The sequence below is a fragment of the Lasioglossum baleicum genome, chromosome 1 (genome assembly GCF_051020765.1).
Source record: "Lasioglossum baleicum chromosome 1, iyLasBale1, whole genome shotgun sequence".
Lineage (NCBI taxonomy): Eukaryota > Metazoa > Arthropoda > Insecta > Hymenoptera > Halictidae > Lasioglossum > Lasioglossum baleicum.
In genome coordinates this window covers 18,884,656-18,906,772 of record NC_134929.1, presented here as the reverse complement: position 1 = coordinate 18,906,772, position 22,117 = coordinate 18,884,656, and the positions used below count along the sequence as shown (strand labels likewise).

The 22,117-nt window shown below is 39.4% G+C and overlaps 1 protein-coding gene across 6 annotated transcripts; it reads right to left on the bottom strand.

Annotated features, from left to right (window-relative positions):
• Positions 1-68: 68 nt before the first annotated feature.
• On the bottom strand, positions 69-21,087 carry Clip-190 (Cytoplasmic linker protein 190). 6 transcript variants are annotated; one of them, XM_076434835.1, is made up of 22 exons: positions 20,920-21,086; positions 20,169-20,311; positions 13,792-13,860; positions 12,099-12,251; positions 11,566-11,757; positions 10,326-10,527; positions 9,627-9,846; positions 8,707-8,751; positions 7,511-7,651; positions 7,219-7,383; positions 6,159-6,179; positions 5,169-5,346; positions 4,828-5,079; positions 4,648-4,766; positions 4,267-4,579; positions 4,040-4,191; positions 2,376-3,967; positions 2,220-2,310; positions 2,126-2,156; positions 1,881-2,055; positions 1,621-1,799; positions 69-1,303 (listed from the first exon to the last, which is right to left on the bottom strand). In XM_076434835.1, the coding sequence occupies exons 2-22, from the start codon at positions 20,278-20,280 to the stop codon at positions 1,257-1,259; spliced, it is 4,449 nt and encodes a 1,482-aa protein (XP_076290950.1). In that variant the 5' UTR covers positions 20,281-20,311; positions 20,920-21,086; the 3' UTR covers positions 69-1,256. The 6 variants fall into 6 exon arrangements, with proteins under 6 accessions (XP_076290950.1, XP_076290960.1, XP_076290970.1 ...); XM_076434845.1 differs by lacking the exon at positions 20,920-21,086 and adding an exon at positions 20,588-20,882; XM_076434855.1 differs by lacking the exon at positions 6,159-6,179 and having other exon boundaries at positions 20,920-21,087.
• Between the last annotated feature and the right edge of the window lie 1,030 nt (positions 21,088-22,117).

The window sequence follows — 22,117 nt, the reverse complement described above, 5'->3', positions numbered from 1 at the left end:
ATTATGATAATATTAGGTGGATTCATTGTTCAATGCTATTTAACATTATAAAAAATATAATCAGTCTATTACAATTTTATTTCTCTTAGCTACAAGCATTTTTAATTCATCGAAATGTACATTAGAAGATGGGACTATGTCACTGAATATTATCAACTCTGTATTAAGGCTCAAAGTGGAAAGGCAAGAGAATGGACGAGTCTTGATAGTACAATTTTACTGAACAATTTTTGTAGAATCGTTCGTACCGGCAAAAAAGCGTAACAAACAAAACAGGAAGCATTCACTATTACTATTACACTGATTGGATACAAGTTTCCAAAGACAGAATGTGAAACATTTTAGTCTAAACGCTAACGTCTCGAGCAAAGGAACTATCACTGAATGCGTCGTGTTTCGAACGCTCAATAAATATTAAATAGATGTACAGATCGATATAAATATTATGTACATAATTACATTTGACTTTTGCGAGTCGATTATGCGATTAACATATTATTCCATTATGCACGCTTCAACGAAAATATGCATTCTTAAAAATTGATCTATAATTTGTCTAAGAGTGTACCCTAATGAACTCAATTATGGTCTATAATTGAACCTCATCGCTTTGTACTTTTACAATTATGCGGAAGTGAATCGAACATAAAACAAGTCGGACGAGAAAACATTTTTGCGAACATACATAAAGGCGTTAGAAAGAGAACACCTGACTAAAAACTAGGCTAAAAAATATGGAAATTGTACTCGTGAGATGGAAGTTCCGTGTTATGCACTTTTTCATTGTACTTTAACGCTACCAGCAGCCTTAAAAATTCCATACAATCGAAGTCGTTTATTTAACAAAATAAAATTTGAAAAGTTAAGATGTATCATAGAGAAAAAAAGTACTCTCTCAACACACATTCTTGCATTTTATCGATCCTAACTACTTTAATGGACAGATAATTCCGTCTCCCATTTCTGAGAGATGTGTTAATTTACAATAAAATAATAATCAGATATCCTTTTTCTTGCGGCTTGCCCTATAATGATCAAAACTGCATATAAACTTAACACAGGGTAGCACAGGTGTCGGTCAAGTCATTGCAGCGTCTGAATGGTAACATCCTATGCGGGAAGACATACAAACAACGATAGCGTTTTAATTATTTTATACAAAAATATACTCTGTAAAATTTCAACAGGTTTTTCTCTCGTGTCTAGGATTTCGTTTTGTCAAGCGGTAAAACGAGTATACGAACAATAACACGCTGTTAAAACGTCTCGGCATCATCGCAATCACGAGTATCGTGTCCAAACACTGTAAAACAATCAATATGACAATATGAGTGGCAATGGACAAAGATAAGAAACTGTTGTTAGGTTCGTTAGTTTAAGAAAAAATGATTGTGTACCTTGAAAACAATTTAATAGAGTAGAAAATAATAGATAGTTGGGGGTAGATTAGGAGACAGAAGTAGAGTTGTTAGTTAAACGTGTAAAAGAGTTTTGGAGGTCGTAGAATTCTTTTTGTAGGAAATCTCAAACGCTTCAAATTTCTTCTTTGGGGAGAAAATATGTGATAAACGGATGCAACAAGAAATGCAATTTTTATAATTTTGAACAGCGAAGTCTTACTTTCACAATTTTCGCAGTACGGTCTCTCCACCGATACTTTCTTCTGAAACTTCGTGACTTTCTCTGTCTCCAGGAAGTCTTGAGCTTGACGTGGGCAATCTTCTGTTTCATGTAGATCGAATTGATCGCAAATATCACAGAACATGCGTGGCACAGCCATGCGTTTCTCTAATGTGCTTCTAAAATAAAAAATGATTGATATATGTATAACGAATCAATACAGTTCAGATTCGATGACTAAAAAATTAAGTACTACGAACTGGGTGTAGTCGTCAGCTTCGTTAGCAGGTACTCCCATTTCGAGAACCTCAATTTTACATTTTAAGACTTCGTTTTTATGTTGCATGTCTACTATGACAGAATTCAAGAAATTTATTTGACCTTTCGAAGTCTCATTTTCCTCTTTCAATTTCAAGATATCAATGTCCTGGTCGACTGGAAGACAGTAATACACAATAAAATAATTATAAAGAAATTACAGTTTGATTAGTAATTAAATTTTTACCTATATGTTGTTTCATATCCCCGCCACCTACCTAAAATATGAAATTTGGTATGTTATAAATGATTAAAACGCTAGTGTCATCGTCAAAACTCACATCATAATTATTCTTCATATTCTCCTGACTCAGTTTCAACTGGTTCGTCGCTTCCGTCCACCAGGCAGTAATTTGTTTATTTTCCCGTTCCCTAAAACAATCGCAAATCTATGTTAAATTCCTTCAAAAAATTGTTACAGTTCTCTATGTACTTACAAATTAATTTGTGCTTCCTTCAACTGTGTGGATTCCGAAGACATACGATTCAATTTCTCCATCAGATTCTGCATATTGTTCTCCGATTCTTTCTCTTTATTTGCCATAGTTTTCGTTAAATTATCAATTTTCTGTTGTTGCTCTTGCAGCACCTCTTCTAGGAACTCCTTGCTATTCAATAAATTACCATTTTCTTTACTCGCATCATCTAACATCTTCTTTTGTGCAGCTGCTAGATCTTCGATTTGTGCTGTTAATTTGCCAATCGTCGCGTCTTTATCGCTCAAGTCGTTCACATGTTTCTCTAGCAGGCTTTGCAACGAGGCCTGCTTTTGTTCTAGCTCAGAATTCTTCCGAAGCATGTTTTCAAGTTCAGTCTGCTTGGATTTCTGCTCGGACTCTAATGCGTTTTGTAATTTTATCACAGATTCATCTTTGGCGTTTTGCAACTCTTTTATCGTACCTTCCATTTCTTGAAGAGAACAAATTCTTAAGTTTAATTCTTCTTTAACAGTCTTTAATTCTGATTCCAGAGTATTTATGTTATCTTCTAATAAAGTCTTGGTTCGCGCAACATCTTCCACTTCGTTCTCTTTCTTTGAAAGTGCTTCTTGAATTTTCTTCACTTCGGCAACGTTGGTCGATTGTTCCTCCTTCATAGATGCAATGGTGTCGTTTAGTTTAAGTATTTGTGCATTAGCCTCTTCCGCTGACTTCTTCATTTCGGCAAGAGTGTTATCCTTAATCTTAATGGCCTCCGAAGCATCATCTAATTTTTCTTTAAGCTCTTTGATTTCGACGGACATCGTGTCCAAAGTACTAGTAACATTCTTATCGGCGGTTTCTTTATTAACTAGTAAAGCTTCATTAGCTTTCTGCAATTCCGAAAGTTTCTGCTGAACTTGTTCAAGCTCCGAATTCTTTCCGGATATCAAAGATTCCAGTTTCTTGCGACTGTCTTCCTCAGCAGTCAATTTCTCAGTTAATTCTTCTATCGACCAGCGATTAGCACTTTGATCTGCTTCCAACTTGCTTTTTAATTTCTGTACTGCTTTCAGTTCTTCTTGAGCAACAACTAACTCCGCTTGCAAGTCGTTGATTCGTTGTTGCAAAGTAGCTGTTTCCTCTTTTTGCATGTTTTGCAACGTATCGTATTGTTTTTGTACGTTGACAATTTCTTCTTTAGCGTTCTTCAACTCATTTGCGGAGTTAAGTGCTTCTTGTAATTTCTCGTCGAGATTGCCCTTAACTTGCTCATTTTCACTGATCGTTTTCTTCAGCTCGCCATTTTCTGCCTCGAATCGTTTTAGTGTGTCCAATAGTTCAGAGTTCGTGTTTTCTTCCTTCTGCAATTGAGATTTACTGGTGTCTAACTCGGCACGCTGTTCCTGAATAAGTGCATTAGTTTTATTCAACTCCTGTTCCATGCTACTCAATTTCCCTTCCAAGGATTTCACCGCGCTTTCATTTTTGAACGATTTGTCTTTCAACTCATCAAGCTCCCTTTCTTTTGCCCGCAAATCTTCATTGTATTTCATCAATTGTTCCGAGGAGTTCGCAGAGCTGCTTATCAGATTTTCGATATCAGTCTCCTAAATTAAAACAAACCATGAAATCATGCTATCCTAAACGTTTACACCCACAAACGGAAAATCGTTACCAACCAATTTTTCTTTCTGAGCTGTAACTTGCGATATTTTATTCTCCGCGCCAGCCACTTGTTGATTCAATTTCTCTACATTATCTTCAAATACTCGAAGCTCGCTCTCCAAATTAGTTTTAGTCTGTTCCGATAGCGTGAGAGCATCTCGTAATTCTAGAACATGAAAATTAATCAAATTTGATGTACTAAAACATAATGAAAACGTACAGAAAATGAGGTACAACCTACCCGAAGTTTTTGCCTTCAGGTTCTTTATCTCCTCGTCCTTATTCGCAAGAATCGACTTTAGCTCGGCTATATCTTGCTCCAGTTTGTTGAGTAACAAAGATTTTTGAGAAAGGTCTACGTTTACGTTGTTAATGCATTTTGACTGTTCTTCGATCTGGCTCTGGTAACGTTTAGTCAACTGCTCGATCTCAGCTGCACTCGTGGAACGAAGTTCCGAGAGTTCTTTTTCCTTCACCATTAATTCTTCGTGCAACTTCTTCAATTGTGCGGAGGAATTCGCTTCTGTCGATATCAGGGAAGCGATATCCTGCTCCTAAGTTAACAAAATAAAAGCATAAGGATTCACGGTCTATTTATTACAAATTTAAAACAGAAATTTACCAATTTCTGCTTTTCCTGCACTATCTTGAAACTGTCTTCGGCCTGCGATTGATACTCCTGTATTTGTTTGGACAGCACAACGTTCTTCTCTTCCATTAATTTTAGTTTCTCGCTCAATTCTGCAAAATAACATACAAGCAAAGATTATCAAATTCATTTAAAATTCGCTGATAAACGTACCTTCGAGCTTCTTTAGGGCAATAGTTAGCTCTTCCTCTTTCGTTTTGTTTAGATTAATTTGCGTTTCCAATTCAACTTTCAGATTCGCGTCAGATTCCTTTTGTGCTGCACTCTCTTTTTGACTTTCGTTCAATTTCGCCTCCAATTCCCTTATCTGTGCTACGCATTGCTCCACAAGCGTAGTCTTCTCTTGCACTTCCTTCTCGAGGTTCGTCTGTGTTTCTTCCAGACACTTGTTTCGGTTCTGCACATCTGTGATCGTTCAAAATTATTTTAACCCTTGGAAAGTTCATTTTGCTGATGATTATATGGATGGTAATGCTTGGGCCCATCATAGGTACCTTCTAACAGGCTTTTGTTCTGAGCAGCACTAGAGACTTCATTGCGAAGCCGCGCCAATTCCTCCTCGGTTTCGAACAGCTTTATACTGTCCTGCTCGAATTGAGCGATACGTTCTCTCTCCTCCGTCAGCTGCTTTTCAAGATCTTTGATTTTGTTCTCATTTACAGTATTTATCACCTAACGACAAACATGCTTATTTAGTACCCGGATGGATTCAGTACGCGTATACATCAACTAACACGAAGAAGAAAGCGCATCAAGATATACAAGAGCACTGTCGTTTATGACTGTGCTGGTCAGATTATGTGAGAGGCAACAATTCGATACGGTACAAAGATGAAAGACTTCTTAATATACTTTTACAAACAACTGTACTTGAAGTATCATTTAATTATGCCGTGTAACAACAACGTATAACAGTGTGTAACATGAATCAATCGAAATAAATACAACTTTGAAATAATGTTCAGAACAATGTAACGAAGGTAAATAAATAATAAATAAATAAATAGCGCTGGTTTTTTAGAATTCTCGTGCGAGAGAGCTCAACAAACAAAATTATGTGCTACTTCAGCGTGAAGGATGCCATTACCGGAAACCTAACAATTAATCTACAGTGCACCGCAAAGCATGTTAAACCCGCACCTTCCTCACGTAGCTTAATTATCTAAGTCTAGTATGATACAATTTCTATTCTATAAATTCGTAATTATCCGTGTCCTATATTCAATGTACAGCTAAACTCTAGACGAACATCGAGTCCTAATTGTGATGATATAAATTCTGATACTTAATTAGTTAACCGAGAGCGAAAGAATTAGTCGCGAAAGCATTGGAGAGGAGTGTACTGCAAGATGTCACAGAGTTTTCGGACGGAACTGTGATGAAATGATAAATGACATGACTACAGTGACGATAAGAGAAGCGGTGCAGAAAAACAGCATCATCAACCCCTCCTCGGGCCCATACGGCTGCCATGGGATACTCACACATTGTTCAGTTCTCTCTTTCTGAAAATAAAACGATAAGTTTCTTGCGTTAAACCCAACAGGCTAGACAGAAACGTTCTTGTGTGCCGTATGCGGAATTAATATTGTTTTAATTCGAATACAGTCACAAAGCATAGCTTCTATGTCGTTCTCTCCGTAACTGTGAAAACTTTCGGTCTTCAGAATCATAGTTGTAGAAGAGGTACTACATTCTTTGTAGTGTTCCAAACGTAGAGAAGGATAGCCATTGAAAACGAAACGTTCGGTCAACATTTTAAATTCAAAAATCAAAATTCTTTTACCATCATATTCGTCTCATTTTCTCAGATTAAAATAACTACTCGTGCAACAAGCGATTAAAGTTTCGGACTTCACACTTACAGAATCCGTGTCTCTTTCATAAAAGTGAAGTTCGAAACTTTCATAGAATTTCATAAAAAAAGATTAAAAATTAGAAAAGATGACAGGGATAAAATTTTAACCAGTTGTGGTAGAGATCTTTTTCACAGTTACGGAAAGAATACTGTATTTCGTTCTCTCGCTTCCAAAGACTAACTCGCATATAAATATTGTCCCACCCGCCACCATCTGATTATGGTAAAGCTCCTAAATTCTATTCTAACAGAAGCATACTAACTTTGAATTTTGAATTTCGAGTAATACTTGCGTTTCCTCATAGTTCCACTATGCAATTGTCGAACCAGTATTTAAAAAAAAAAATGGAAAAAAAGAATAAATGAGAAACGGAAGTTCGATTAATAGAAAGTAAAAATGATGAAGGGAATGAGAGTGTTTCATTCGGTATTCGATAAACCTTTAGAGTCCCTAAATATCCCTGTATTCTTGGATGTCTATACATACCTCTCGTATATACTAAAGTATGCGTTTAAAATTTCCTTTAACACACTGACCGTCATAAATGAAATTATTTTTGTCCGCAAGAATAGACATTTTCATAGAAACTTTTTGGATAGCTTGATTCGGCGATCAATGTGTTAAATCATATTTTCAGAATGTATACTTTTTGTGACCGTGGACGGTAGATAGTCAAGACCTATACCTGAATATCATCCTTATTGACGGACTCTTCTTCAAAACGAAACAGCAGGTCTTCACACTTCCTTTTCTCCTCCTCCAATTGTACTGCCAATGCATTTTTCTCCTCGAGTAGCTTAATGAGGCCTGCTTCGGCTTCTGTGACCGTTTTATGCATTTTCTCTCGGTACTAAAATTAATATATAATAGTTATACAGGGTATAACTCCATTGCAATTAATACGTTTGGGAGTGTTCCTGTTACACCACACTAATGCTAATACTAATGCTGAGGTGTATGTCAGAGACAACAGGTACCTGTTCATATTCCTGCTTCAGTGTAAGAATAGATTGTTCAGCTTGATCCGCTTGATTCGCTGCTTTTGTTACACGTTCACGTTCTAAATCTCTTTCCCTGCGCAGCATCTCTATCTCCTGCTGTTTCTCCTTCAAAGACTCCTAAAACGTTCGAGACAAGTGTCAAAACAATTGTACATTGTCAACGAATCCTAAATCTATGGTGTTTTAAAATATTTGATGCTTTTTCTATTCCTTCTATATGCCTAATAACAATAAAATATTCTTTCTCCACTTTCGAAACTTCTTAACGTAGGATTTGGAAGAGCAGGAGATATGCTTACTGGAAGAATTAATATCAATTATCACGTTTCTTTCATTATGGCATTGTATTTCAACATTGTACATTTGAAGTCACTGTGACTAAATAGTGAATCTTTGAACAGAAGTTAATGGTAATGCTCTGACATCAAATTGTGTATCCATATATGCGTTATTAATTAATTCTAGTATCATTAAGAATTGGAATCTAGTGAATATCGTACACTGTGGCAAATATCTTTCGATACAAATGTTAGGTCAGCGCAAAAGTTAGCACTGACCTAATACAATATGAAAATAGAGAAAAATAGTAGAGAAATTCATTTCGATTTGCACGAACACAATTAAATGTATAGAAAAGTGAATATGAACATGTATGAAGAAACAAGGCCAACATCAAAGTTACGAGTTTATCGTAGTACAGATTTGATGACATTCGATTAAACAGAGTGACTACTAAATTAAGTAGAGCGTATACTCTCAGGCACAAAGAAGTGTTTCGTTCCATCAGATTAATAGACAATTCTTTCGATGGTTAAAAGTAAAATATTTTCAAGTAAATGCCCACGCTTGTGGGTGTTGGATTCTAAGGAGACTATGAAAGGAATGGACGGAGGATTTTATTAAAATCATGTACAAACATTGGAATGCTTTTCTAAGCTAGTGATCTAAAAACAACGCTAACAATTACATTCTACTGTACTTGCTAATTGTATAAATCTTACAACTGTGGCTGGTTGTATTGTAAAACGTTGTTATGCTAATACTCGATAACGAATAATCACAACACGCTTGTTAATCTAATTCTACGCTAAACAGCTACTCAAACAGCGCTTTTACGTGTGTCACGGCCAGCTGGCTGAGCGTGACAAATAAATGTTAGAACATGGTCTCACCTGCAGAGCAGTTAGTGCAGGTGTGGACGTGCGCATACCAGGCCTCTGGAATTTCGGATGCAACAAAAATCAAAAATCGTGTCATGCACAGCCAACAAATCAAACTGCAATTTACCTTCGTTTTCGGTCAGTAAATACATTTGCCAAATAAGGAAAATAAAAACAGAAACAAAACATAACAATCCTGTAAAGTCTAAAAATACTAACAATACAATACTGTTAACCGACTCTCGTCGTGTTCCACGGAAGTGTTAACATTACAAGACTAACGAAAGCATGTCTGCGGAAATACAAGAACGATCGCTTGGATTCTAGAACATACTCGAATCTGTTAAGCTCAGGTATTATCTATCACTTGGAAAATCATTTAACAAAAGATAATAGCTACAGCAACAACAACAAAAAACAACTGAAACATACACGTACATATTAATTCAACAAGATCACTATAAATCTAATCAACGTGAACAGCAAGCTAACAACAGCTCTCGACTTCACGCATAACTCGGAAGAAACGCGTTTACACAGTGAATAGTACTCGGAGCAAGTAGAGGATCATTTGTTCTAACGTGGGCAAGAATACCGGACACAAGTTTGCTAACAAGTTCGATGTCAAAAAGATCTGAATATGTACATTGGTGAAAAATATAGGAATACAATCATTAGAATGCGGATTTTTAATCTACTTCTACTAGAAAAAGTTTTAGTCATGCGAAGAAAATTGTTGTGCAATTGCATAATCAGTGTTAGAATTCGTTTGAGACAGTGTCAAGTCTTCTTGGGGCGAAGAAAAGCGATCCTCCGATTGCTGTGAGTAGAACACGCGACACGGTAGAGATAGTAGAGTAGTCTGCGATCAGGATGGAGGATGCAAGCTGCGGTACAGGTCATTCCCCTTATTCTGGCACCGTGAATCTTACCCTCGGCGAACTGATACCAGCTCTGGCAGTTGTGCTCGCCGTGCTGGTGATACTAGACAGCGAGATCAGCGACTCCCTCGAGCTTGTCTTCTTTAAGGACGAGTTCAGGGCGGCTCCAGTTGGTCTGTGAACCATGCAGCTGGTCCTTTTGCTGGTCGGTGACCGGCTGACCTTGTGCGCGGGTGCGAACAGCCCGTATTTAGGCCGACACTCGAAGTATCTGAAAGAGCGCTAAACCAGTTAGCGGACGGGTACCAAGAAAGATCTAATAAACATTAACACGCGCTACGACCGTGCCTACTGAATGACTTTCAGTTAATTCACTGTACTTTTGGGATAGAACATTCATTAAGAAGGTTCCGGCAAGCGCGAACTACAATTCTAGACTACGACTTTTATGTACAGGATGTCCCACTAAATCTGTTACAAGGCAATACCTCTGCCACTTGTTTATGTTACGCGAAATGTCAAAAGGACAAATTATTTGGTTCGAGAGGTCGCATCATCCATGTTATTGCTATATAAAAAACCAGCGACCTACAAAATTTACAAATTTCTGAGACTCGATGCGAATAATGAAGTAGCTACAACAGAGAGATTAGCGAGGAAGAGAATTTTTCTGAAAATGTGAAAATGCCCCCTTAATGTCTCCCTAATCGTTTCTATGGGGATTTGGCTGTAGGATACGTGGATGCCGACCTGTTGTCTCCAACGGAGCCATCGTTCTTGCCGACAGGATCGTCGAGTTCCACGCCGCACCATTCGCCAGACGCGAACTTCGTGCTGCCCATGTACCTGAGGACGCCAGTTTTGCTGCCTTGGCTGGAGGACACTATCACCCTGTCGCCTAGCCTGAAGTCTCTCTGCGACACCGTGGACGAAAGGCTGGTTGTCGAGGCGTCTGTGTGACGAGTTACATTCGTTACAGAAGTCTGAACCCTCGGAGAGACCACCGGGATGATTCTATTAGAAATTCCCAGTGTTTCGTAGATCTACCATAAAGCGAACGCCACCTCCCTCTCGGGGCTGGGCGTGTCTTTGAAAGACTTACTCCGTACAAAGAAAACAATCTGAAGCCTGCTATACTCTGGCAAGGTTAGTAGTTCAAGGTCACCTTCATGATGTTTCTGTATAAAGTCATTGTTATTTTTTGAATACGTAGAAGAAGGGGGAACGTGTGGGAAGGCGTTGCAGTGGGCGGAGTAAAGAAGCGACAGACACAGTGGTGGGGGCAATCGCTCGGTGACCTTGAACCGGTAAAATGCTCTAGCAAGAGATGTACACAAGAGATGCTTAATATCTATGTATATCTACAATATAGGTTCTTTACTGTATTTATTGTGAAAAGGCGGTGAAAAGGGTGAGGAATCGGCGCAGATCCGATTTATTTACTAAAAATACTAAAACACAATGCGACGAGCAGTACGACTACATAGATAGACATCTACAGACACAGTAATATCTGCTAGAGCAAGCACGAGCTCCTCTGCGAACGCTATCCGGAGGAACGAAGCCACGCCCACTAAGGAGAGGAATCGCTCCCCCGGAGCAGACAATGCTCATGCAAGCTCCAACAGATGAGGAGCATAAGTGCGTACGAAGAAATATACTAAGGAGTACAGCTTGCTACATGGTTAGGAGTATGTTTACAATAATAAATTCTACTGAGCGATTTGTACGGTGCGTATCTAACGTTAATCTACGTGGCGTGCGATTAGGGACGATCAACGGCGGTCCTCGAAGGCCGGGATCCGTGGAATTCTGCAGTTTGGTAGGAGAGAGGAGGTATTTGCTATTGCATAACGTGAGACTGCAAAATTCACGGAGGTCCGGTGAAGGTCAACAACATGAGGATTCTCCATCTTTTTCGCAGCCTTCGACGTCCCAACATTGAAAGCGGACTACGGGCGAGGGGAATATCTCCTGCACCGATCCTTACTCAATGACGGGGAGATGGTCCTCCCGAGGCTACCCTTCATGCTGTCCGGCGGTGTCGTCGGTGTCCTTTGCGTCGGCGAGGTCACAGAGTCGGTCAACGGTTCTCTGGTCAACCTGGTCAGCCGCGAGAAGATGCCGCGTTTAGGCTCGCACTGGAAGTAACGGCAGCCTGCCACCGATCCATCGTTCTTTCCTGAAGTGGATCGACCTATCGTCAATCTCCAATCCTCGAAAAATGGACTTTCTGGTTGCCGAAGACGCGTAGACCCGTTTAGACTCTTTTCGAACTTTCAATTTTCAAATGGCCGAATTTATTCTTTGTGTAAAAATTTGCGAAAGTCGCTAAAATAACGTGGATAAACGTTTGCAAGTGAAATGTTTAGTGGTTTCATGGTTAAAAAGTCGCAAAGCTAGTTTGAAGTCACGGTCTAACCAGGTGATCGAATTCTAATGAGTGCTCGCAACTAAATTGGTCGAATAACGGGTCAAGGATCGTTCGATGATGATGATGACGATGACGATGATGAATCTTACCAATTGGTTCATCGAGGACCACTCCAGCCCAGTCTCCAGGTGCAAACTGGGTTTCGCCGATGTAAGCGATTGCGCCGGGTTTCGTTCCACCGACCCATACTCGGTCTCCTATTATAAAGCTGTCGGTGTCTTCTGTTAGGACGACACTAGTATCTGTCCGACAACGACAAGTTCGTTTAATAGACCCGGGATTTTCCATATTTTCATTAGAAGTCACGCATGTTCTGAATTTTTCAATTCTCTTTTAGGGATTCTCCCCTCAGTGACAATTACTGGTGAGAAAGGCTAGTTGATAGCAGTGGTGCACCCAGGGGGGGGGCAGAGAGCCAAGTCCCCCCCCCCTCCAAGAAAAAATGTTTGGCTTCCAAAATTAAAATCGCGGAATAGCCCTGGGTACCGTTGACAGATATTTTGGCTAAAAAAAGGTCATCACGCAAAACTCGCCCCCCCCCCTCAAGATTAAATCCTGGGTGCGCCACTGCTTGATAGTATCTAACAATGTATAAATTGAGGATAATACAAAGTTAACACTTTACCTACCGGAAGAAGTACTGATAGAATTTAGGAAGGAAGAAACCTTTTAAATAAAAATTATTAGATCATTAAAAAATTTATTCAGAAACCTTCAATCGTGACCGTGGATTTTTGAGATTGATGAAATAGCTGCCAGTAGATAACGTGTTAATAACAAAAAGAGAATTTTCTGTAACAGTAGTGCTACAGTTGTGCTTCTCGGTGATTTGAACGCGTGGTAAGACAATGACACGCTCGGAGATTCAGAATGGAGGCGCTCAGAACACGTGTCTTCTGTTCAGAGCATTGCATTCGTAATAAATATGCATTGAGATGATTTCAAAGAATACTTGTGCCTCGTGAAAATAAAAACGAGCCGAGTTTTTGTCGCTGAGGGGACTGATTGAAATACCAAGGATTTCTTTCATTTTTATAAATTCTGGCACTGTCAGAAAAAAATATTTCAAGTATTCCTCAGCTGAATTTATGAGTACATTTTTCATTGGATATTTTTTGCTCAGAAATATATTCCGGGTATAATAGCATTCAGATAACTGAACGTTCGTTATAACCATGCAGCAATGTTACGTTCTCATCGAAGCCATAGATAGCATTCTCACGATCACCAGGCACATTCACAAAACAAACACTTCGAAACAAGCTTGGAACAGTGTGCTACTGGCTACACAAAACAATTCACGATTGCGTTCATTCTTTTAGAACGATGCGGGAATGATTCACTTGAATTGAAGATTACATTCATCAAGGGCAGTGGCGCACCTAAGGGGGGGAGCCAGGGGGCCAAGCCCCCCCCCAAGAAAAAAATGTTTAGCTTCCAAAATTAACGGTACCCTGGGTACCGTTGACAGATATTTTGGCTAAAAAAAAGGTCATCACGCAAAACCTAGGGCTGAGCTCAACTCGACCCCCCCCCCAAGATTACATCCTGGGTGCGCCACTGATCAAGGGGGATTATTGTATATAAACTATAATATTCAACGAAAATTAGACATACCAGGTTTTTCGTGGATTCTACAAATCTGATTCATTAATTGGAGGGTTGACAAGATTAAAAAGAGCCTAATGGACCAAATTGAGTTTGGTCAGTGTTCAAGCATCCAGCATCGTTCTATTTAACTCAATAGGAAAATAGGAAGACAAAAATCAACAAAGCACCCACCTGATCCTCTGCGCAGGCCAGCCTCGCTTAATCGACGGCCGTGCGATTCCCAGAGATGTTCCATCTGGTCTGTGATCATGCAAAACAACGCAGAAACAATGCAAATCGTACTGGACAAAGCATGCTTTCTCGGGGACAAGCAACTACATCGATCCGATCGATAGAAAATCGTCGGGCAAACCAAGGCGGACGTGTACACGAAGATTTCACGAGGTAACATTGATTAAAAACATCTTAATATTAATATTCAATATGAAAACTGTGTCACAAGGATAATATTACAAGTTACTACAAGTTGCACAATGTATGCATTTTTCAATAAGCATTCTTTTTCAAAGAAAAATACGAGACAATCCGCGTCTTTCCATATCGATAGAATCAAGTCTCGAAAAATCGCCCGATTCCGAAACGTTTTACGAGCGATGCTCGATGGACTGATTATTATGGCCGGCGCCTCGTCGCGTTGGGCAGGAAGTTAATTTCATTCTCAAGTGGACAGTTATGTAAAAGAGCAATTAAGGTGTGTTCGTCTGTTATGATCGATCGGCCTCGGGAATAGATCGTAATATTTGAGTGGTCACTCTAAGCGCCAAGGGAAAAAAGTCGTTTTCGTGGATCTTAATCGGCAAACCGCAGATAAAGCTGTCTCGGTTCTAATTCTAATTCAATTACAACGCAAGTCGAGCGTGCTATCTCGTCACCTCCGGTAGAAAAACCGAGAAAAATACCGCGATTCGAGATTTAATTAATTATTCATGAGGGGACGTGGGCGAGACGGTGGTAGTAGGTCGTTCGCGTAGGCGGCTGTGTTTCTGTTCGACGAGATTGATCCGCGATTAGAATGCTGATCGAACTGTTGATTTTTCCTTCGACGATCGATCGATCAGAATTTTCGTGTTTCCTAAATAGTGAACCATAATTCTGTCGATAAGAACGCCATTGCGATAAAGTCTGCAATAAGGTTTCAGAGAGTCCAACAAATTACTTAAAGATGAATGTTTTAAAATGTGTATTAAGGTTTCCTCCTGTGACTAAATCAGATTGAATCGAGACTATGAACTTGCACAAACATTCTCAACAGTTACTACGAATCTACAAACCACCATAATCAACCAAAAACTACATTAAAAAAATATTACCGACTCAACAATCAAAGAAGTACTATTAAAACTACAAACAACAAAGCAATCAGAGTTCGCAACAGCGTTCTAATTCTGAAACACTAAATATAGAACAAACGTCGAATGAATCATCATTAGAAGAATGATTCAAAAAAGGAACATTAAGCGATCGGACCTTGGAGGTCTAAATACACTGTGCGCGTTTACAATATTTTATTTTTGCAAAAACGAAACAACAAATGACAAACTTCTATGGTTTCGTAGTGTAATTGAAGAATTTGAATATACTTGTTTTATTTATATAAAGTGGCGGTCTGATTGCACGCGATCTTCGAGCAAAGATGCTTCAGCGGCGAAACGCGCGGAAATGATCTATCTGTGATCTAGCACGGATCCTTCCGAAATAAACGCAGTGTCAATCACCTTGACCGATCGTAACGTGATCTGTGTACATACGCAGTCATACAATCTCGATACTACGGGGTCCACATACATAAACAAGGTTAATGGTGTAAGCTATTCGATTACTGTCGCGGGCAGGTAGCAGTTTTGTTCCTGGAATCTAATCTAATGTCTGTCGGTAACGAGATCCGAATAAATCTGTGCCCTCTCTAGAATCGATTTTCACTCGAGCTGAACGGGCGACTCACTGATCTATCAAGGAGCTAGCTGATCTAACGCGAAGTTCGCTGATCGGTCAAGCAGCACGGCTATGTCGATTTTTCAGTTTTTCAGGGCGGTTCGCAAATAGCAGTACAATCGAATAAAGAGCGATACCACGAAAGGAAAAACAAGTCGAGAAGAAAGAATAAAGTCATGCAACGCTTTGTTTTCACGAAAATCGAGTCTAAAATGGAAGCAATTGGATTTAAATACTTTTTGAAGATGTAATCTCAAGCATTGATCAGATAGAAGAAATTGTTACTGTATTTAATACATTTAATACATTGAAGTATTAGGTTCATGATGTGTGTTGAACATGATGGGAAACATTTCCAACAATTTGTAAAAGTGCATAGTAAAATGTTACATAGCCAAGTTAAATGTACTATGCTCGTTCAAAGGATTGGATTTTCTTCTTCGGTTACGAACCATTCGATATACTTTGCGAAGCAGTGTGGGAGGATGATTGACTGACACGGCAGAGTTGATTCAGAAAACTGCACTGCGGAACTGTATGCGTTTCCTGCATTCGCCGGCTTTCCCAATACGAGAAATAGGTTTGCTACTTTGCTTTCTCTGTCGGCAAGAAATCGGGAAAGATCCACGATCCTCGCAAGAAGATTACGATCCATGGTGTAAGATCGTTGGCGCCGTTCACCGTTAATCGAAAACGAAAAACCGGCTAAACAACGGCGGCAGGTGGGCCGAAAATATGCGACATCTTCGGTCGCGTCCTCGCGAGCTAGTTATCTTTCCATATTTAAGTGATGGTATCATTCTGGTGTGTCGAACACCGTCAGGTCGATTGCGTCAGAACGAGAGATTGTCACCTTAGGCGATCCTGATCTACGAATGCTAATCGCAACAGCAACAACAACAAAAAACGTGTAAACATGCGAACGTAATGCTCGCCAACTGGCTGGCACACGCGACGATAAACCGACAGAGGAATTTCAAGAATGTTATGACTCGAGTGTTGGCACTTTTTCTACAGTTTGTGCGAGGATCGAAAGACTCATTCATATACGCGCTTGGAATTTATGATTTATAGAATAATAACAGGATCCAAATAAAATTGTCATTCTTTCTCGAACCATTTCAACAAGATGAAAATGACGCATCTGTATTTTTAAACCGTTTGGTTGGCTAATATTAATTTTGATTGTTTAGACAGAATTCAATCCTTTCAACGCTTCAATTTCATCCACTCATTTTTGTCAGAAATACATCAAATCCACAATCTAGTCTTAAAAAGAATTTACGCTGGCTTTCAAGTAGTTCCCACGAGCTGAAGAATTAGCTCTTTAACAAGAACACTCATTTTCGGTAGAAAAAAGACCGGTTCTGGAGCAACGACCGCAGTTTCGGCTGGTGCAAGCAAAGTTGCCAACGAAAAAATTCGTGCAGAGGGTGAACGACCCGTAATGTGGAACAATTGGGATGCGTCTTGGATCTAATCCAGCAAGGATGCTCGGCATGCACGGGTGCAGAAGCCTGCAGACGCCACTTTCATCGATTTCCGCCGCAACAATCGGGTCGTAGTGCAGATAATATCAAGTATCGTGGACGTATCCGTTTCCCTGTCAAGTCGAAAATTGACATCATTACCTTGGGACTAGCGATCGTGTTGCGAAACTCGAGATCGAACAATCGTCATCACGATAGCCTGGAATGGGGTACGGCCAGTATACAGGGTGGATAAAAATCCTATTCCTTTCGAATATAGTTGCCAAACTATAAACAGCACCTATCAAATTCATTATGACTTTCCTAAGCAGACGCGAGTTTTTTCCTTCAATAGAAAGGACAATTAGCTCGTTAAGGATCTCTCGCTGTCCTTAAATATTATTCACACACGTTCAAATGTTCATAACGTTATAAAACAAAAGAATATGTAAGTTTCTTACAGAAGAGTCCACGGAGTAGCCTTATCGGTTGAAATATTAGAGGGGGTAGCAGCAAAGGAGTTTGAATAGAAAACATGCAAGAGACTGCAACAAAGGGGCGTGACTATTTTAAATCGCGTTCTTCGTTGACAGAATGCAAGGGACCCCAGTTCCGACCTGATGAAGGTGCTAATGACTATCGTTTCACCCCGTACAAATGCCTGGTGGCTCGAAAAACCCTACCCGATAAGGGAAGCGGTCTCGCACGTGGGAGGAAAGACGAAACGGCTGGATATCGAGCGTACAACAAACACGCCGCGATTGCATAACCGTATGCGTCATCGCGGCGATGATGATGATGACTGCACAACGCGAGGTGCACCGGCGTGTGTCCCTTCCTAGCTTCGCCGCTCTTCGATGAACCAATAAGGCAAGATAAGTGCCCTCGATTCGCGGACGCCACGCGCTTTTGTACGCGCGCCGCGTTTGTCTCCCCGAGGCCTTCCACCGATGAATAATACTGCCCGGCAAATTTTAATTAGGCGCCTCCCGTTTCTCTCCATCGGTCTCAACTCTCGAGAAATTTCATCTCGTAGGTATCGATCCAAGAGAATGGTAGCCGGCGGTAGAGTAGACCTTTTTCATGCGGACACCATCGAGAAATGTTGACATATAGTGATTGTACGCGCAACCCCTCTAGCAATTTTTGATTTGATTTGATTGAGGATCCTTTTCATTATGCTTTCAATTTTTTTAATTAATTCCACAATATGGAACCCTTGGGTCTTCCTCGAAACTCGAAGTTGATGAAGAAACACAAAGTATTTCCAGATTCGTTATTGGATAGCCAATTATTGGATCACAGTCTGCGTTGGACGGTGTAATTTAGTTGACCAAGGATCTAGAAACGGTGGATCGAGATCAGAGATGAAGATGAAGATATCTAAGAGGTGTCTCCGCCAACGAGTACTTGGAAGATCAAGAAACGCGATTGGCATTTTATGGAGAAGAAGATTCCTTTGGATAATGATCCAGAAGAACGAAGATCTGTGGTTTCAAAGGTTCTTACTTAATCCGACATGAACTGAAGTGCGTCGTATTTTATGCAGATTATTCTGTAAATAATCAAGATCTTGACAGTAGAAAGACCGGAATCCATGTTTTTCAAAACGTACTCTATAACAAAATATATAACTGATGTAATTTTTATTTTTGCTCGAAAAAAAATCACACGTGTACATCAAATACCAATAAATATGTTTGAAAAATCCCAATTCGAAAGGTTCAATAGTTCTTTTGAAAAAAAAAGAACAGAAGATGAAGAAGAAGATTCCTGAAGACCCAGTGATTAAAAAGGGCAGAGATAGAGAAGCTGATGATGTTGAAACTTGTAAGAGGCAGAGAAGGATCGTATAGTTATCTGGTTGAATGTTTCTGTTAGTAATAGTTGCACGAGTATTCACTGAACGATCGCCGAGAATCTTTTCCAGGAAACAAAGTGCCCGCGGTGAAACCGTTCGTTAGTGGGAAGAATATTTACCAGATCGCTCGGACGAGATCCGTTGCGGTGAGAGGTGGAAGAACGACTCGCGAGAAATTCGCGGTCTCGCGCTTGTAAAGCCACTCGTTCACGCTCGTCTCAGGGTCTGGTGGGCGTACTCGATCGCGTGGCGTGGGGAATTAGACGCGTTGAGTTTCGATCGAGCTCGATCTTTCATCTGGATCAGCTACGACGACAGTAACATAATCGCTAGACTTGAACTTAGACCCTACCCTTTCGTCCCAACGCTTCAAAATCATTGCCAAATGGATATGATTATACAAATCGTTCCAATGGTACAAACGGTTCTACAAAGTCGAATTTTTGTGGTCGGTACAATTCTGACCATCTTGAAGATTGTGAGTCTAGAGACCCATTATATATTTTCCAGATCCAATACAACGATATAAATGTTTTAACAGCTTCAGTGTCCAGTCAATTTTGTCTACCTCAAAGATCCCAAGCCTATTGCAATTTTTGGAGACATCACTATATATTTTCGAACTCCAATCCAATGATAGAATTATTTTGGCTAATTTCAGATCCAGTCAATTTTGTCTACCTAGAAGATTTCGAGTCGAAATTACTATTTTCAGAGGCTTCACAATGGATTTCACAGATCACCACTTTATTAATTATTTTTACAGTTTTAGTCTTTACCTAAGTTTGCCTATTTTGAAGAATCTAAGTAATATTATATTTTGAATTGGTATTCCCAAAAGCTCCATCTGAAATTGCCATGTTACTAGAACTAGTTTAATTAGATGAAGACGAACTTATTAAAAATACTATTAATTCAATGAAGATTTAGAAAGTATAATTGAGATCTCCCTTTCAAGAGACTTGATACAGTTCAGATATTAATGTGTGTACGTTAATGTTCCAATTAAATAATCAAATTATTATGATATATTTAAGTATATAGTCGATTAAGATTCCTATATTCTCTACAATAGAATTACATTCTAGATGTTGCTATTTCTTATCTGCTAATACTGCGTATAATTATAATACGATACAATACAACTGTATGAAATCACCAATGTTTTTATTTATCTTTTGCATTCCTACTCATAGGAAGACATACACTGTAAAATCAGATTAACAAGTGAACAATTAAACAAAGTTGTTTCAATGCATGCGTATAAAGTGTGTGTACAAACTCACTCATTGCCGGTTTCGGAGGAGAAGGTGGCACTGCTGGTCTTGGTGGCAGATTGCTGCATGGCCGACCAATTTTTGAAGGTGGTCTTAATCCTGATGGTTTTGGCTCGCTCATTTTATATATATTCACTTATCGTTATATAACACTGAAATATGAAAATGAATGGTTAGTAAAACATGTAACTAAATCATCCATAAAACACTTATCAAGTGTTTACAAATGAATTTAATCATTACTATAATGAACATAATGTTTTGAAATACTGAATCCGTGTATTATGATCTATAATCTATACAAATTGCTACTGTGCGTAACTTGTAAACTATGATTAATACAACGTTTGCAATATCGCATAACTGAGTTAGAATCGTTCGAACGATTACCGTTCTTCGAATTTTCGATTGTCGAACGGAATTCTTACCGAAAAAGTGAATATGAAAAAACGATATCGTTGTCCCGTTCAATGTATCCAACGCGAAAATCCGTTATGGCTTTTTGAATCGCTATCGAAACTCCAATCGCAGATACACTTACGCAAACTACGCAGATAGTATATTTATTGTTTGACATTCCCAGGGAATTGTCAGAAACGGTTTCCTCGATCTCGTATTCGACGATGGAATTATTTACGACAGGAATTTCCGTTCGGAGCATTTATTACAACGTTGGAAAAAAAATGTCACACGTACAGAAAGGTTAACCTGCACGAGACCGAGGATCACGTTTCGACGGAGAACACAGGGAGAACGTTACCTTATTTAAACGTGACGTGATGCGCTCGCGCACAATCAATTAACATATTTTATAGACAATTTTTTGGAACATCACTGTTTTGACGAACCAGCACCGCGAAATATTCGCACCGATTCGCGCAACGGTTAACGGAAAAGTGACAACTCTTGGCGCCAGTAGCGCCGTCACAGTCTACTTGCGAGTCAACTCGTAATTTGCCGATTTTACCCTGGTTTCCCTGTTCCCTGACACGATTATTACATGGACTTTTCCCTTCCCATGTTTTCAGTAAAACAAAAAAAAAAATATAAGCCAATAACAATAGAAACAGTAATCGGAGCAATAAGTCGTTCATCGCACTCTCAGCAAAAATATTTCTGTAACACTATAATATGCCTCTTTGCTCTATTTATATTTTATTTGTTTGTTTTACGTCACATCATTGTTGGCTGTAAACATTTTTTCAATTGCAACAATTTAAATAACTTGAACAGGTCACTTTTATTTTTATACGCTCCGTAACTAAAATGTTGTTCGCCCTCTGAATCAACGACGCCGTGATTAAATTGCAGATTTGTTGTATGAAATATATGTGCGAAAATGTATAATGAAATCAAACTCTTCGAAGATCCCAAAAGCGCTACATTTTCTAGAATAAATATTGGACGATAAGCATAGTTTGTTGTATTTTTTACATTTTTCTCAAAAATACACTGATTAATTCAACAGAAGATATCTGTAGCGCCATCTCTGTAGAAGCTTTGCAAACTGTTCACTATTAATACATAGTATCAGCGGCAGGTAAGATACCGGCAGTAGTTTACAAGCGCTGTCCTTTTAAATAAATATATTTTAATAGTAAATAAATAGTAAAAAGTAGCCCTACACAATTTATATCGGAGCACGAACCCGAGGATCCGGCTTATGTTAGATTAGAGCAAGACTTTACTGTAAAAAATTAGATGGCAAGATGGTCAAAGGAGTCCTTGTCGACATCGATGGCAAAAGGAATTGTTACATACAAATATTAAACAGCTAGAAATAATTTTATCAATAATTTGTTGTCACGGCGATGGACATCGATCGATATTCGATGGGGTGGGGAGAGCTGTGGCGAGAGCGCTCTTTCAGTCTGCTTTCAGTCAGTCAGTCAGGCCGGGGCCGGGGCCGGGGCCCACCGGCCCACCAGGGCCGCCGGGGACAGGAGCGGTCGGGCTCC